The sequence below is a fragment of the Macaca mulatta genome, chromosome 16 (genome assembly GCF_049350105.2).
Source record: "Macaca mulatta isolate MMU2019108-1 chromosome 16, T2T-MMU8v2.0, whole genome shotgun sequence".
NCBI classification, from domain to species: Eukaryota; Metazoa; Chordata; class Mammalia; order Primates; family Cercopithecidae; genus Macaca; species Macaca mulatta.
The window spans coordinates 3,040,113-3,055,989 of record NC_133421.1 but is presented as its reverse complement, the minus strand read 5'-3'; the positions used below and the strand labels follow the sequence as shown (position 1 = coordinate 3,055,989).

The following is a 15,877-nucleotide window of genomic DNA, read 5'->3' as shown; positions in this document are numbered from 1 at the left end:
GCCTGGCATATGTTACCAAGTCTGGGAATTAGTCAGTAGAAGGTTTCCAGAACTGCGTGCAGAAGGTTGGAGCAAATGTTAAGGAGGCGGACAGCTAACGCTAGGAGAGGCCTGTCAGACTTCCTGTCAGGAGAGTATCTTGAAGGAAGCACAGAGTTTGGCAGAAAGCAGAGGGCAGGCTTTCCAGTCAGACAGCACACTGACCAGAGGCACCTGCAGGGGCCGGTCTGATGAAGTGACCGAGCATGAGTGTGCTGGGCCAGCGACTACAGTGTTCCCAAGCCAAGATGTAATGAGAGGCTAGCTCCCTTATAGGGGAGGGCGAAAGGGCTGAGGGCAGGGTGGGAATCCTGCTAAAGTCCCGGATTACACTGGAGTTTTATTACAGTTGCCACTATGAGCCCAAACTGTTTTATTTTTTCCAGACAGAGTTTCCCTCTTGTTGCCCAGGCTGGAGTGTAACGGCATGATCTTGGCTCGGTGCAACCTCTGCCTCCCGGGTTCAAGTGATTGTCCTGCCTCAGCCTCCTGAATAGCTGGTGATACCCCATCTCCGCTAAAAATACAAAAAATTAGCCAGGCACCCACCACCATGCCTGGCTAATTTTTTGTATTTTTAGTGGAGGTGGGGTATCACCATCATAGAGAGACCCCTCCCCCTACAAAATTCTTTTCAAAGACCACGTGGCCAGGTGCGGTGGCTCACGCCTGTAATCCCAGCACTTTGGGAGGCCGAGAGGGGTGGATCACGAGGTCAGGAGATTGAGACCATCCTGGCTAACACGGTGAAACCCCGTATCTACTAAAAATACAAAAAATTAGCTGGGCGTGGTGGCGGGCGCCTGTAGTCCCAGCTACCCAGGAAGCTGAGGCAGGAGAATGGCGTGAACCCGGGAGGCGGAGCTTGCAGTGAGCTGAGATCGCACCACTGCACTCCAGCCTGGGCAACACAGCGAGACTCCGTCCCAAAAAAAAAAAAAAAAAAAAGAATGAACAATACAGGTGCCCAGTGATCAGCCTGGCCATGGCAAGGAAAAGGAAGAAAGGAGGGTGGGGGCGAGCTGAGAGTCGTGAGGAGGAAGGAAAGACAGGCTGTGGTCAGGACTTGGGGAGGATCCTTACATGACAGCAAACGTGGGCTCCCAACCATCACAGGGAAGTAAGGGAGGGAGAATGCTTTGAAAGAATGTCCGCCGGGCGCGGCGGCTCAAGCCTGTAATCCCAGCAGTTTGGGAGGCCGAGGCGGGCGGATCACGAGGTCAGGAGATCGAGACCATCCTGGCTAACACGGTGAAACCCCATCTCTACTAAAAAATACAAAAAAAAAACTACCTGGGCGAGGTGGCGGGCGCCTGTAGTCCCAGCTACTCGGGAGGCTGAGGCAGGAGAATGGCGTAAACCTGGGAGGCGGAGCTTGCAATGAGCTGAAATCTCACCAGTGCACTCCAGCCTGGGTGACAGAGCGAGACTCCGTCTCAAAAAAAAAAAAGAAGGTGCATTCGTGTGGTTCATTACCCAGTTTTTTTGTTTGTTTGAGACGGAGTCTCGCTCCGTTGCCCAGGCTGGAGTGCAGTGGTGAGATTTCAGCTCACTGCAAGCTCCGCTTCCTGGGTTCACGCCGTTCTCCTGCGTCAGCCTCCTGAGTATCTGGGACTATAGGCGCCCACTACCACGCCCAGCTAATTTTTGTATTTTTAGTAGAGATGGGGTTTCACCGTGCTAGCCAGGATGGTTTCGATCTCCGGACGTGATCCGCCCGCCTCGGCCTCCCAAAGTGCTGGGATTACAGGAGTCAGCCACCATGCCCGGCCCTTTGTTTGTTTTCGAGAGGGAGTCTTGCCCTGTTTCCCAGGCTGAAATTCAACAGTGCGATCTTGGCTCACTGAAACCTCCGCTTCCCAGGTTCAAGGAATTCTCATGTCTCAGCCTCCTGAGTAGCTGGAGTTACGCCGCCACGCCCAGCTAATTTTTTTTTGTATTTTCAGTAGAGATGGGGGTTTCGCTATGTTGTCCAGGCTGGTCTCGAACTCGTGATCTTGTGATCCACCCGCCTCAGCCTCCCAAAGTGCTGGGACTACAGGCGTGAGCCACTGTGCCCGGCCAATTTTTGTTTTGTTTTGTTTTGTTTTTTTGAGACAGAGCCTTGCTTTGTTGCCCAGGCTAGAATGCAACAGTGCAATCTTGGCTCACTGAAACCGCTTCCCAGGTTCAAGCGATTCTCCTGCCTCAGCCTCCCATGTAGCTGGGATTACAGGCACCCACCACCACACCCAGCTAGTGTGTGTGTGTGTGTGTGTGTGTGTGTTTAGTAGAGATGGGGTTTCACCATGTTGGCCAGGCTGGTCTTGAACTCCTGACCTTGTGATCCGCCTGTCTCAGCCTCCCAAAGTGCTAGGATTACAGGCATGAGCCACCACACCCAGCCCCATTACCAAGTTGGAAGCATTGCTAGGCACCTGGTGTCCAAGGCAGATTGAGGGATGCAGTGTCTGTAGTCTCTGGGATGGGAATACCACATTCCAGTGCCCTCTGAACACTCCTTAGAAGAGTGAAAGGTTGGAAACGACCCAAGGATCCAACAAGCAGACCAGGGTTAGTCAGAGTTCCCGCTTCTCGACCACTCCCTTGACGCCCTTTAATTTCGTTGTTGCTCTTTGAAGTAAGTACTGTTATCACCCCATCTTAACAGTTGAAGAAACTGAGGCTTAAAGAAATGAAGTCACTTGCCCAGGGGCATACAGCTCTTAATTAACAGGACAGAATCTTCCCCCAACTGGTCCCTGATTCTAAAGGCTGAGCTCACCACGACGCCAGTCTCCTCAGTTGCTAGAGTACTTAACTCTTACTGTTGAAGGGACAGCAGTACATTGGGAACATTTATATAAAATAGCAGTTGAATAGGCCGGGCGCGGTGGCCTACGCCTGTCATCCCCACACTTTGGGAGGCCATGGTGGATGGATCACCTGAAGACCAGAGTCGGAGACCAGCCTGACCAACATGGTGAAATGCCATAGTTGCGCATGGCCGGGCGCGGTGGCGCATGCCTGTCATCCCAGCACTTTGGGAGGCCAAGGTGGGCGGATCATGAGGTCAGGAGTTCAATACCAGCCTGGCCAGCATGGTGAAACCCAGTTTACTAAAAATACAAAAATTAGCCGGGCGTGGTGGTGCATGCCTGTAATCCCAGATACTTGGGAGGCTGAGACAGGAGAATCACTTGAATCCGGGAGGCAGAGGTTGCAGTGAGCCGAGATTGCACCACTGCACTCCAGTCTGGGTGACAGAGCGAGACTCCGTCTCAAAAAAAAAAAAAAATTGTAGTTGAATAAAAGAGGAGACAACAATAGTGTTTCCAACTGATTGCGAGTATATGGAGCTGTAAACATTAGATGGGCATTTTTGAGGGACGAGCTTGAGCTTGGGTTTTTAGTAAGTGTACCTGGTTATTGAGTACCTGTGTGCCAGGATCTGTGTGAATGCTGAGGATACACAGGACACTCCAACAGCCAAGTCCTTGCCTTCAGGGCTCACACACTAAGTGACGTGCTGAGTGGGAAACAGAAAATTGCAATATAGTGTAATCGTATAATACTGGTATAAAATGCTTCAAAAGCAAAAAGATGAGGTCCGGGATGGCTTTGGCAGAGGCCTCTCCCTGGTGAAGAACGGTGTTCCAGGCAGCAAGTACCACAAAAGCAAAGGTCCAGAGGCTTGAGAGAGTCAGCAAGGTGGAGTGGGTGTGGGGAAGTGGTGTGAGATGAAGGACGGGGGTGGTCAGACTCCTGAGCCCCTTGAAAGCCCCACTTGGGGACTTAAACTTTATTCTGGAGGCAGTGAAGACACCTTAAAGGTTCTAAAATAGCCAGGTGCCCTGGCACACGCCTGTGGTCCCAGCTGGTCAGGAGGCGGAGCTGGGAGGGTTGCTTGAAGCCCAGGCGTGTGAAGCTGCAGTGAGTTAGGATTGGGCCCCGCACTCAGCCTGGGCAACACAGTGAGGCCCTGTGGATAGATCAGTAGATGAGGTGACATGTGAGACCCTGTCTACAGATTGATTGATTGACCCAATCAGGCTGTTTTACTCTGGGCTCATTCAAGAAAGGGGATTGTCCACCAAGGGGGAGGAACCCAGAAACAGCAGCTGTCCTGCTCCCCCTACCACACACGCAGCCCACCTCCAGAACTCAGGGCTACCGGGCCAAGCTGAAACTGCCCCAGTAGTCGCTTGGGAAGGCTGGATTACGGGTCAGAGACTTTTCTTTGGTCAACTTCAGTTACCTAGAGGAGGAATGCATTTTGTCTCCAGAGCTGTATGACCTCTTCCAAACCCCGGTGGGAGGTCTCTCAGTCAACTTTTCTTTTATTTGGAGACAGAGTCTCGCTCTGTTGCTCAGGCTGGAGTGCAGTGCTGCGATCTCGGCTCACTGCAACCTCCACCTCCCAGGTTCAAGCGATTCTCCTGCCTCAGCCTCCCGAGTAGCTGGGATTACAGGCACCTGCCACCATGCCTGGCTAATGTTTGTACTTTTAGTAGAGACGGGGTTTCACCATGTTGTCCAGGATGGTCTCGATCTCCTGACCTCATGATCCGCCTGCCTCAGCCTCCCAAAGTGCTGGGATTACAGGTGTGAGCCACCACACCCGGCCTCAGTCGACTCTTAAGAGGAAATCATAAAGGCCAGTGTGCATGGGGAGCTCATTTTGCACCAACCAGTGTGCTAAACATTTTATGTACTTGATCTCATTTAGTCATCTCAGCAACCCTTTGCAGCAACTACTGTTACTCCCTCCATTGGCAGACGAGGAAGCTGAGGCCTGAAGAGGTTAGTTTGGTGGTTAAGAGCACATGCTCGGCCGGGCGCGGTGGCTCAAGCCTGTAATCCCAGCACTTTGGGAGGCCGAGACGGGCGGATCACGAGGTCAGGAGATCGAGACCATCCTGGCTAACACAGTGAAACCCCGTCTCTACTAAAAAATACAAAAAACTAGCCGGGCGAGGTGGTGGGCACCTGTAGTCCCAGCTACTCGGGAGGCTGAGGCAGGAGAATGGCGGGAACCCGGGAGGCGGAGCTTGCAGTGAGCTGAGATCTGGCCACTGCACTCCAGCCTGGGCGACAGAGCGAGACTCCGTCTCAAAAAAAAAAAAAAAAAAAAGAGCACGTGCTCTGTAGTCGTGCTGGCTGGCCCTGTATCCTGACTCCACCAGTTAATAGCTTGTGACTTTGGGAAAGGTGCTTCCCTTCTGAGCTCAGTCTGTGTCTCTACTTGTAAAGAGAGCATGATATACCCAGGCACAGTGGCCCATGCCTTCTAATCGCAACGTTTTGGAAGGCTGAGATGGGAAGATCATTTGAGGCCAGCAGTTCAAAACTAGCCTGGGAAACACACTGTGTTTACAAAAAACTGTTTAAAAATTCGCTAGGCATGGTGCCACGCACCTAGAGTCCCAGCCACTCAGGAGGGTGAGGTGTATTGCTTGAGCCCAGTAGTTTGAGGCTACAGTAAGCTGGGATGGCACCACTGCACTCCAGCCTGGATGACACAGCAAGACTTTGTCTCTTTAAAAAAAAAAAAAAAAAAAAAAAGGTATGGTAACAGTCCAGATCACAGGCATCGTCTGGTAAGCATTTCCTACGTGCTTCCCTTCCCTTTCTTGAGGTATCCTTCTAGTATGCAGGGCAGTCAGATTCAAGCTCAGGTCTGTCCAGTCTCAGAACCCCAGACGTCAGCTGCTTTGATCCACTGCTGCATTTGCTCAAAAAAGAGCAAATGAAATGAAATGTTTCTGAGTCACAATCTGACCCTAAAAACATAAGCTGAACATAAGAGGGTCCTGGCTAAGTCTGACAAGGGCCGGCATACCTTGGATTCTGTTGGGCACCTTCCTGCCTGCTGCCATGCTCCCTCCGGCTCTGGCCTGGGGTCTGTGGCTGCCAGTGGGTGCTGGAGTTTGGGGCTCCAGCAAGCTCTCGTGGGCTCCTTTCTGCTCTTATGCCAACCTTTCTTCTCTCCCCATCCCTCCTCTTTCTGCCGCCTGCCCCCGCAGTGAGAAAAAACGCAAGCCTGCGTGGACCGATCGCATCCTGTGGAGGCTGAAACGGCAGCCCCAGGCTGGCCCCGACACTCCCAGACTGCCGGCCCCAGACTTCTCCCTGTCTCTGAGGAGCTACAGCAGCCACATGGTGTACAGCATCAGCGACCATAAGCCTGTCACCGGCACTTTCGACTTGGAGGTGAACTTCCAGGCTGCCTGATACTTGCCAGAGGAGTAGCTATGCTGGCCACATCCCCAGGCCCTCCATCCCTGGATTCGAATGTCAGCCAGTCCCCCAGGGGAGACCTGTGGAGGCCATGATTGCCTTTCCTGCCAGGTCAGATATCCCAGCTCCTCTTAGGAGCCGTTGGTGGCTCTGTCAAAAACGTGTTCAAACCCTTTGTGAAAAGGTTTCCATTTCCTTTGGGTATTCTCCCTTGGGGCTAATGAGTTCCATTAGGCTTATTACCCAATGTGAGAAGTAGGACTTCTTTTATTTGTCCTAAACCTATCTGGATCAAGTTGCAATGGGAGCTCCCTCCACCCCTGCGTCCTTGTATCTTGCTGTCTAAACGACCAAGGTGTTGGCCTCCTTCAGGCTGCTGCCTGTCAGCCTTCACATGTTCATACAGGTTTACCGGCGTGCGTGTGCGTGTGGGTGCGTGCGTGCGTGTCTCTCGTTCTGCCGTCCAGGTTGGAATACAGTGGTGGCATCACAGCTCACTGCAGCCTCCACCTCCTGGGCTCAAGTGATCGATCCTTCCACCTCAGCCTCCCTGGTAACGGGACTGCAGGTGCCACCACGCCTGGCTACGTTTTGTATTGTTTGTAGACGCAGGGTTTCACCATGTTGCCCAGGCTGGTCTCGAGCTCCTGGGCTCAAGTGATCCTACCAAACTGTTGGGATTATGGGCGTGAGCCACCATGCCCGGCCCACACTGGTTTCTCTGTTGTGTTCTTGCACATTCACAGCTGTTCTCACCAGAGCAGCCCCCATGTGGGGCTTTGGGTCAGATACCCAGGAGGCCTGACAGCAGCTGCCTGGCCACCTCCTTAAGCCTCTCAGCCGAGCCTCTGCTCTCCGCCATTCCTACCCCCGCCATTCCCTGACAGGGCCGGCCACCCTCCTGACTGGTGTATGGCCCTCTTTCCTGCTGGCCAGCCAAAGCCCGCTGGAGCAGCCCAGCGGAGTCCTGTGCCCACCCCTCTGGGTGCCCCACCTTCCCCGCTATGTTGGAAGGGCACAGTGAGGAACACTTGGCCTCAGAGGAGGGAATGATTCAGCCCCTCCCACCCCCGTGTCTAGCTGAAGCCATTGGTGTCTGCTCCGCTGATTGTCCTGATGCCCGAGGACCTGTGGACCGTGGAGAATGACATGATGGTCAGCTACTCGTCAACCTTGGACTTCCCCAGCAGCCCGTGGGACTGGATTGGACTGTACAAGGTGATGTGGTGGCAAGGCAGGGAGTCCATCAGCAACAGCCCCCAGTTCGTCCTTCCCGAGGGCTCCTGGGAGCTGGGCAGATGCTGACAAACACCCTCGTCCACCCCAGCGGTTCTGTAGCTACGGGCTGGCAGGGAAGGGCAGCGGGGAGGCGTACAGTACAGTAGCCAGGCCCAGCGGTGAGACTCTTCTCCTTAGGACTTGCCTAGCATCCCATGTCCTCCCTGACCACTGATGGCCTGACTCCCCCTCACAGGTGGGGCTGCGGGACATTAATGACTACGTGTCCTACGCCTGGGTTGGGGACAGCCAGGTCTCCTGCAGCGACAACCTGAACCAGGTACGTCACCAGCAGACGGGCCTGCCTTAGCACTCCTGTCTCGTGGAAGGAACAGGGTGCTGGATAACTTGTCACTCCGAGCTGGGCTCCGCCTCAGCACTCCTGTCTCATGGGAGGAACAGGGTGCTGGATAACTTGTCACTCCGAGCTGGGTGGAGCCCAGAGCCCTGGAACTGACCCCAGTCCTGTCCATCCCCCTCCCCCTCCAGGTTTACATCGACATCAGCAATATCCCTGCAACTGAAGATGAGTTTCTCCTCTGTTACTACAGCAACAGTCTGCGTTCTGTGGTGGGGATAAGCAGACCCTTCCAGGTAAGTGATGCTGGTGAGGGAAGCGGGAGCGGGAGGGCTTGAGCCCATCGTCGGTTCCCTGAGGCCCAGGCCTGGGGCCAGCCTGTACGTGAGGAGCCGCTGCAGTGGAGGAATGGGGTGATGGAAAGCAGAGGAAGGCCCACTCTCCACTTCCACCACCTGCTTTACCCCTGCAGATCCCGCCTGGCTCCTTGAGGGAGGACCCACTGGGTGAAGCACAGCCACAGATCTGAGCCAGGATGGGAGTGAATCCCAGGAGGAGGCCAGAGCTGGCAGCCAGCTCTGCCTTTCGACTGCCAGGAGTGCTGGGGGCCCAGCCTGACCCCCTGAAGAGACAGCCAAGTGTCCTCCGCATACGCCTCCCAGAGTGAGCTCTAGCCAGACTCCTTTGCTCTCTCCACTACTCATCTCTGGAATTAGCCACTTAAATACAGGTTTTTGTTGCTGAGATGTGAGTGAAACCAGCTAGTGCATCAACAGCGAAGACCTGGGGACAGTTCTGCGTCTTATTTCTGGATTCCTACCCCCTCTTCTAGTCTAGCCCAAGTAGTCCCGCCAGGCACATGCCCCATTTGGCACAGGCCTGCATTCTTGTCGTGCCGTCCTGGGCCTCAGGCTGTCTGGGCGGGGAGATGCTCACATTCGTACAGGCTACATAGACTGGTGCAAGCAGTGCTGGTTTCCAGGAGTCTTGGCATCTCATAGCTTGTCCCGGGAGGAGTGAACAGAGGGTCTGGATTCCTGCTCTCAGCAAAAGCAGTCTGACCCCTCTGGCCAGGCTCTTACGTCATGGTTGTGAGGAGGCTGATGAGGGTCCTTCGGCCAGCACAACCTTCCTCCCTACCCACGGCGTGGAGGCTGACCCAGGAAGTTCCAGAGCCTGAACAGAGAGAACTGGGAAGGATCTAGGTTCGCTTCTGCTGGTAGCTTGAGTCCCATGCCTCCGCCCTGCCGGCTGAGGAAGGGGTGACAGGTGGTCAAGGAGCTGTGGCCACAGAGTTTTCCAGGGTGGTCCTTGTCAGGTTAGGTGCATATGCACCACCCTCGTCAAGAGTCATTGACGACAGCCCCCCTCTGGACCCCCCAGGACCTCAAAGTGGGGGCAGGCAGAAGGGAGAACCAGCTCAAGACATTTTGGAGGATCTGGCCCTGGGGGTCTTCAGCGAGCACTCTCTAGGGGCTTTGTGGACATGGTCTGTCCCCACATCCACCACTTGCCTCCTGCCGTGGTCACTCGGCAGCCCTTTTCCCAGAAGAACACACCTCTGGGAGCCCGCTCGGTGCTTGTCCTGCCATCGTGTGTCCTGAGACTCAGGGCCACTCCAGCTGCTCTCCCCCTCAAGCCTGTGTACGAAGAGCTGTCCCCTGGCTTCCAGCAGGCCGTGGCTGGCTGTTTTGTGACTGTTACATTGTGCAGGGGTAATTAGAAGCGTGGCTTTTACACTTGTGTGTGACTGATGATTGGGGGGTGGGGGGTACAGTGGTGGGCCTGGGACTCGCTGTAGACTCCAGGAACAGGGGCCCTGGAGATCCCAACTAGACTTCTGTGTCTGAGATTTGCAGAAGTGGCCAGGATTGGGGCTAGGATGAGGTTCCAGAATGGTGAGCCTCTGGGGCGCTAACCAGGTGGAGCATGCCGTCTATGCCAGTGGCGGCTTCATGGACTCTGCTAAGTTGAATGAGCTCTCGTTCATCCCTCCTGACCCGCTGCCCCGCATACCCTGGGTGTGGAGCCTTCTTCCTGCGTTAACCGGTCCAGAATGCCACCATCTTCTCTTTCTGCCCCACTTCTCACACCCTTCTTGCTGAATTTTCCCCCACGGTAACCTATGCCTGCCCCCAGCACATACACCTAGGGACCTCCAAAGCCCTCACCTGCCCGCCTGTTCCTTCTCACACACACAGCCATCGGGAGGGTTGCCGTCTGGCACCCTTCGTTGGGCAGACAGGAAAGCCAAGGCTCAGAGAAGTGGTGCAGTCTCTTCAAAGTTCCAGGCACCTGTGGTTTCCTGCAGGACCAGGAACAGGAAAGGGATCTGAACCCACCCGCAGAGCGGTCTCAGTAGTCTGAAAATACAGATGATGTCCCTATTCTCAAGATTATTGTGGGAGAACCATTGCAAAAAGTAGATTGCGCTAGACCCGCCTCCCCGTTCAGATTAATGCAGCCCTGGGGCTTGACCCAGGGGTCCCCCCACATGCTCACCTCCCCCGTGGTGAACTGAGGCCCCCACACACCCTGCCTCCTGTGAGGGAGGGGTGAGCCCAGCAGTGATTGAGAGGCGGAAAGGGGAAGCGGGGGTGCTCTCCGTCTTCTGGGCCCCAGTCAGGATATGGCCGCTCTGGGTCCACCCCGACCCACTGGGTGGAAACAGGAAATAAGTGAGACCTGGTGTGCACTGGGTCTACGCCTGGCTCCACAGCTGATAAGGGCCATTGTGTGGCCGCTGGGGATGAGCCTGCCCTGGATAGATGTGCTTCCTGGAGGAAGGAAGGAGGGCTTGCTAGCCTTTCCGGGGCGGGGGAAGCTGTGGGGAGACAGAAGGGTGCCGAGGGGAAGGCCCCTGCCTATGGGGCTGTCGGTGCCAGCACACGCCCACGGGACTCGGCCCTTCCTATGCCAGCCTCTCCCTCTGGAAAGGTCTGTTCCCCTATCCACTTCCCTGTTCTGACTTCCTCTAAGGAATGGCTGGAGACCGGAGGGCTCAGTCTCAGGCCAGGAAAGTGTCAGCTGTGATTTAGCAGCAGTAAAAATAGAAAAGCAGGAACGTCAGGGGTGGGGAGTCACCTGGGGGTACTGTCGAAATGCAAGGATGAACAGAGCTAGAGGTTGCCACACCCAGGGAACCCAGGAACTCACCTCACAAGCTCTGAGGCTCGGAGGAGGGTAAGACAAGAGTCTTCTCCCAGTGGGACAACGTCCTCTGCCCAGCACGACCAGCCCCCAGCAGCCCTGGCCACTCAAACTCATGGTGGGGGCTCACCTACTGTGGGGGACGGCCCGTTGAGGGGATGTGCAGGAAAGGCAGTGCGCACTGAGGGGTCCTCTTGGCCTAGGGGAGGGCATGCCTTCTGGTTTGGGGAGTGGGCCCTGTGCTTTAGCTGGTGCCAGAGAGTGGCAGGAGGAGGGGCCCAGCCATAGAGCTGCTGGGGGTGGCGGGGGAAGGGGAAAGGCGTCCTACCCTTTGACCTGGAGCCCAGGGTCCCCCGTGGGTGGCTGCATGGGCTCCTCTGGTTACCTGGGACAACAGGCATTTCCTCCATCACCAGCCCCTCCTCTTCCTGCTCCAACCATCCGGGCCAAGAGGCCTCCCAATCAGACCTGGACGGCTCCAGCTGTGTCCTGAGGCGCTGGACCAGCCACATCCCCTGGGGCTGGAGTTGAAGCAGAACCAAGTGGCCATCCCGGCGTTAGGCCATAGGTTCCTGGCTCCTGGAGCGGTCAGAGCCAGCCAGTGGGCAGCAGCTTTTGCTCACAGGCCCCAGTGCCCAGGGCGCTGGCTCTCCGCAGGGCGGAATGGCGCTGCAAGTGGAGCTGGTACCCACCGGGGAGATCATCCGCGTGGTTCATCCCCACAGGCCCTGCAAGCTTGTAAGCTGGGATGCTTGGGGCTGGGAGGAGGGTGGAGTATCTCCCCAGTGCCGGGCAGCCCCTCTCAAGCAGAGCCCTAGGGCAAGAGGTGAGCAGAGTGGGAGGGGTTCCAATCCTTGGATGGGGCCAGCACAGACTGAACAAGACGGGGTGAGTGGAAGAGTAAGGATGTAAGCGCCACCAGCAGCAGGATTTTTGGAAGTGGAGGTCTGGGCTTGACTCCTCCAGCTTCCTGAACCTCAGTGGGCAGAACTGTGAATACTGGGCACAAAAGGCAAGTGCCGGCTGCTGTGAGGTCGAAGGATGAGGGCATGGAAGCTCCTCTCCAGTCCGCCGGGCTGGGACCTCCCAAGACTCAGAACAGGAGGACGGTGTGGGAGGTGGGTGAAGGGACATGGGTGGGTGGAAACCGGGGAGCGCGGCCCTGACCCGGCCCGCAGGGAAGGGGCTGGAGATGCAAAGGGCCCGGAGGAGGGATAAAGTCAGGCGCCCCCGCGCCCCCAGCACCGCGGCGGGGAGCCGGGTCTTCGGCCGGAGGGGCGCGCGCGTGTTCGCTGTGGCCGGACGCGGCTGCCCCGGGAACCGGCCGAGGCGGGGGCCGCCCGCATCCAGGCTTCGCGGACGCGGCCGGGCTGGGGTGGGGCGGGGCCGGAGGGTGCGCGCCCTGCCTGGGATGACGACAGGCTGCGGCCCGGCCCCCGGCGGGCCCTGGGCGGGGAGAGTGCGCCCGGGCCGCGGATCCTCGAGCCCGCCACGCCGCCCAGCCCGGCCCCCGCCCGCGCCGGAAGAGCCAAGCCGGTGGGTACTCGGGGCGCGGGGACGGCGGCCGCGGGGGGCGGGTGTGGGGAGCGGGCGGCCGGGCCGGGAGCCGCAGTGCGCGAAGCGGGGGTCACGGCCGGGGATCGCTGGGGCCGAAGAGCGGCCGGGGGGACCCGTGCGGGGGTCCCAGGACCCGGAGGCGCCGGCGCAGCCTGGTGGAGACTTAGATTTACCTGCGGGGAGCGGGAGGCGGGGAAGAGCGGCCTGGGCTGCAGGACCCAGGACCCCGCGCGCCCTTCGGGCCCCGCCCGCAGCCCTGCTCTGCCTCTGGGTTCCGGAGAAGCCGCCTGAACCCGCCCCTTCCCGTTCTCCGCCCCTGGGGCCCAGCGCGCCCCGAGTGTGGCCGGAGAATGAGGCTGGCCACGCGGCCCTCGGTCCTCACGCTCCGGCCTCCTGCGCACACTCCTGCCTCTGAGATTCATTCATTCGTCCAGGGGGCCGGGAAGGGGTGACTGAGCCCCACCGTGTGCCTCGCTGGGTGTAGGGAGTGGGAGCCGTCTCCTGGGAGGGACTGACAGGGAAACAGCTGACTCCTGCGGGGTGCGATAAGGAGACGCGGCGTGTTCGGGAGAATCAGGCAGGGGTTCTGGAGGAGGTGACACCTGAGCCTAGTCTCCGTGAGGTGGGCAAGGAGGGTGCCCCGGGCTGGGAAAGCCGCAGGTGCAAGCACTGAAGCTTGGACTGGCTGGCGACGGTGCGAAGGCTCCTCCTGGCTGCGTGTTGTGGGTGGGAGGGGAGGGGTGGGGACAGAGGGGACTGGAGCGGGCCACCTGGCACACCGGAATGCAGGAGCAGTGGGGTAAACTGAGGACAGCAGGGGTGTCTCGGGAGTTCATAGGCAGGGTCCCGGTAAGCAGCAGTGAGTGTGAATCATGGGCCTGGCACATGGAGGGTGCCCTAAACCTTCACTCTGTGAACATGAGGTGTTGCTTTGATTTGTATTGCCCGAGGAGAAATGGATTGGTAGGAGGAAGGCAAGGCGTCCAGTTAGGAGGCTGCTGTTTTGGCCCAAGTAAGGAGCAGTGATGGAGGTGAAGTTTTTGTTTTATGTTTTTGTTGTTGGTGTGTTTTGTTTTAAGAAGGAGTCTCGCTGTCACCCAGGATGGAATGCAGTGGTGCGATCTCAGCTCACTGCAACCTCTGCCTCCTGGGTTCAAGCTATTCTCCTGCCTCTGCCTCCCGAGTAGCTGGGATTACAGGCGCGTGCCACGACGCCCAGCTAATTTTTTTTTATTTTTAGTAGAGAAGGGGTTTCAACGTGTTAACCAGAATGGTCTCAATCTCTTGACCTCGTGATCCGCCCACCTAGGCCTACCAAAGTGTTGGGATTACAGGCATGAGCCACCTCACCCAGCCTGGAGGTGAGGTTTTAGCAGGTTGTGACTACTTGGTGTGAGGAGTGGAGGGAGGAGAGCAGGCCTGTTAATGCCAGGCTGTGATGACCAGCTTAAAGTGCCACCCTTCTCTCTACGAAGACATTGAACAGGGAGTACAGGTTAGGGGTCAAAGGCCCTGTTTGTTTATTTATTTATGTATTTATTGAGACAGAGTCTTGCTCTGTCACTCAGTCTGGAGTGCAGTGGGGCGATCTCAGCTCACTGCACCCTCTGCCTCCTAGGTTCAAGCGATTCTCTCCTGTCTCAGTGTCCTAAGTAGCTGGGATTACAAGCGTGCGCCACCACACCCTGCTAATTTTTGTATTTTTAGTTGAGACAGGGTTTCACCATGTTGGCCAGGCTGGTCTGGAACTCCTGACCTCAAGTGATCTGCCTGCCTTGGCCTCCCAAAGTGTTGGGATTACAGGTGTGAGCCACTGCTCCTGGGCCGTTTACTTTTTTTCCCCTATACAAATTTATGTTAACATGTTATGGGTTTATTGTTTTGTTTGTTTGTTTGACACCGGGTCTTCTGGGGCACCCAGGCTGGAGGGCAGTAGCACCATCACGGCTCACTGCAGCCTCAACCTCCTGGGCTCAAGCGATCCTCCCACCTTAGCCTTCCGAGTAACTGGGACCACAGGCACACAGCACCATGCCTGGCTAATTTTTTAAAAAAATTTTTCTAGAGGCAGGAGTCTCACCACTATGCGGCCCAGGCTGGTCTTGAACTCCTGACGTCAAGAGATCCTCCTGCCTCAGCCTCTCAAAGTTCTGGGGTTACAGGCGTGAGCCACTCACTGCACCTTGCCTCTGTTCACGTTTGCTGGACCCCCCAGGCAGAGGTGTCTGGCAGCCGAAGGCCCATGGTTGTGAAGCTAGAATGGACAGTCCTTGACTGAGGCCCTGTGAGCAATCAGGGTAGAGACCCTAAGTCACCACTTTCTCCTCCCCATTTCCCTTCACAACAGTTCCCTGAGGCCTGGAATGGTCCTTGGTGGGCAGCCAGGCTCAGATCTAAGATTTGTTTAATAAATAGAAGTTGAGTCCCTGCTCTGTGCTGCCCAGCACTGTGCCACCCAGCACTGTGCCACCATGAGACGGTCTTTCTGCTGCCTCAGGGGCTCGGTGGACATCGGTTTATAGCAGCAGTCCTGGGTGCCTCAGATGACACCTCCTCCCAGCCCCCAACACCCCTACCCCACTGCAAGATCTGTGTGCCCATAGGCTGGGGGAACATGAGGTTCCCGCTGTCCCCAGAAGTCAGGCTTGTAGGCACCTGGCCTATAGGATCCGAAGGGCACAAGATAGCCCAGGTGTGCTGGGCCACCCCATCCCCTGTGGTTCCAGTAAACGCCTCCCCAGGTGGGAGAAGACCCAGAGGCAGCCTTGGGGAAGAAGTCTCCTAGGTCACTCAGGGGCCAGGGACTGCAGAGAACCTCTAGGCCCAGAGCCCTGGCCCACTCCTAAGGCCCACATGTGACATAATAGAATCACACGACACCGACAGGGGCCTGTACCGTGTCACTCACTGAAGGTCTCAGCCCTGATAGCCCTGATAACGCACAAAGAGGCTCAGGGCAGCCCCGCGGTAAGGCGTTGGAGTGACTGGGTTCCAGTCCCACTCCTCTTGAGACCTTGCACAAAGTCACCTGCCCAGCCTCGATTTCTTCTGCGCTGGAGTGATCATACAGACCTTATGGCTTGGCTGGGGACACTGAAGGGAGGAACCTAAAAAAGCGCGGAGAACGCAGGAGGCGCCTGGCGCTGCAGCCTCAGCCGCGGCGTCTTTCCCAGCCCGGTTCTCCGCTTCCCTCCCTGCCCGGGGATCGCGCTTCCGTCCAGTGAGGCGGGGCAGGCCCCGGGTTGCCAGGGCTGGAGCCGCCCTGGGGCGCGCGAGCGGCGGCGATGCCCCCTCCTTCCACCGCCGGGCGGTGGCTGCGGGGGCGCCAGCGGGCAT

At 57.2% G+C, this 15,877-nt stretch overlaps 3 protein-coding genes across 9 annotated transcripts in view; 2 read left to right on the top strand and 1 right to left on the bottom strand.

Moving 5' to 3' along the window:
• The window catches only part of INPP5K (inositol polyphosphate-5-phosphatase K), a 23,018-nt gene extending 13,447 nt beyond the window's left edge, over nt 1-9,571 (top strand). For 4 of the 5 annotated variants that reach the window (XM_077969627.1, XM_015118177.3, XM_077969626.1 and 1 more), the window contains 5 exons: nt 6,045-6,231; nt 7,339-7,476; nt 7,733-7,816; nt 8,026-8,130; nt 8,307-9,571. In XM_077969627.1, the coding sequence (XP_077825753.1) occupies nt 6,045-6,231; nt 7,339-7,476; nt 7,733-7,816; nt 8,026-8,130; nt 8,307-8,363 (571 nt within the window). In that variant the 3' untranslated portion in view covers nt 8,364-9,571. 5 annotated transcript variants of the gene reach the window in all.
• LOC114673032 (uncharacterized) lies at nt 8,623-15,877 on the bottom strand. Its single transcript, XM_077969672.1, has 7 exons — nt 15,679-15,877; nt 13,144-13,311; nt 12,715-12,857; nt 11,370-11,505; nt 11,115-11,183; nt 10,520-10,611; nt 8,623-10,139 (listed from the first exon to the last, which is right to left on the bottom strand). The coding sequence occupies exons 1-7, from the start codon at nt 15,875-15,877 to the stop codon at nt 10,092-10,094; spliced, it is 855 nt and encodes a 284-aa protein (XP_077825798.1). The 3' UTR covers nt 8,623-10,091.
• The window catches only part of MYO1C (myosin IC), a 33,041-nt gene continuing 27,800 nt past the window's right edge, over nt 10,637-15,877 (top strand). The window contains exons 1-2 of one of the 3 annotated variants that reach the window (XM_028835850.2): nt 10,637-11,017; nt 11,401-11,722. In XM_028835850.2, coding sequence (XP_028691683.1) covers nt 11,648-11,722 — 75 coding nt within the window. In that variant the 5' untranslated portion in view covers nt 10,637-11,017; nt 11,401-11,647. Of the gene's footprint in view, nt 11,018-11,400; nt 11,723-12,361; nt 12,521-15,877 lie in introns of those variants that run through there. The other 2 variants (XM_077969727.1, XM_077969728.1) reach the window with 2 other exon arrangements.

Bases quoted from the DNA above. Each gene is read 5' to 3' on its own strand.
- LOC114673032 (XM_077969672.1), bottom strand. From the start codon at position 15,877: ATGCCCGCTGGCGCCCCCGCAGCCACCGCCCGGCGGTGGAAGGAGGGG. The intron at 11,506-12,714 runs GTAAATCTAAGT...CTTCAACTCCAG, and splicing joins CCGCCTCCCGCTCCCCGCAG to CCCCAGGGGATGTGGCTGGT. The intron at 10,140-10,519 runs GTCTCACTTATT...CTGGTCCTGCAG, and splicing joins GTAGACCCAGTGCACACCAG to GAAACCACAGGTGCCTGGAA.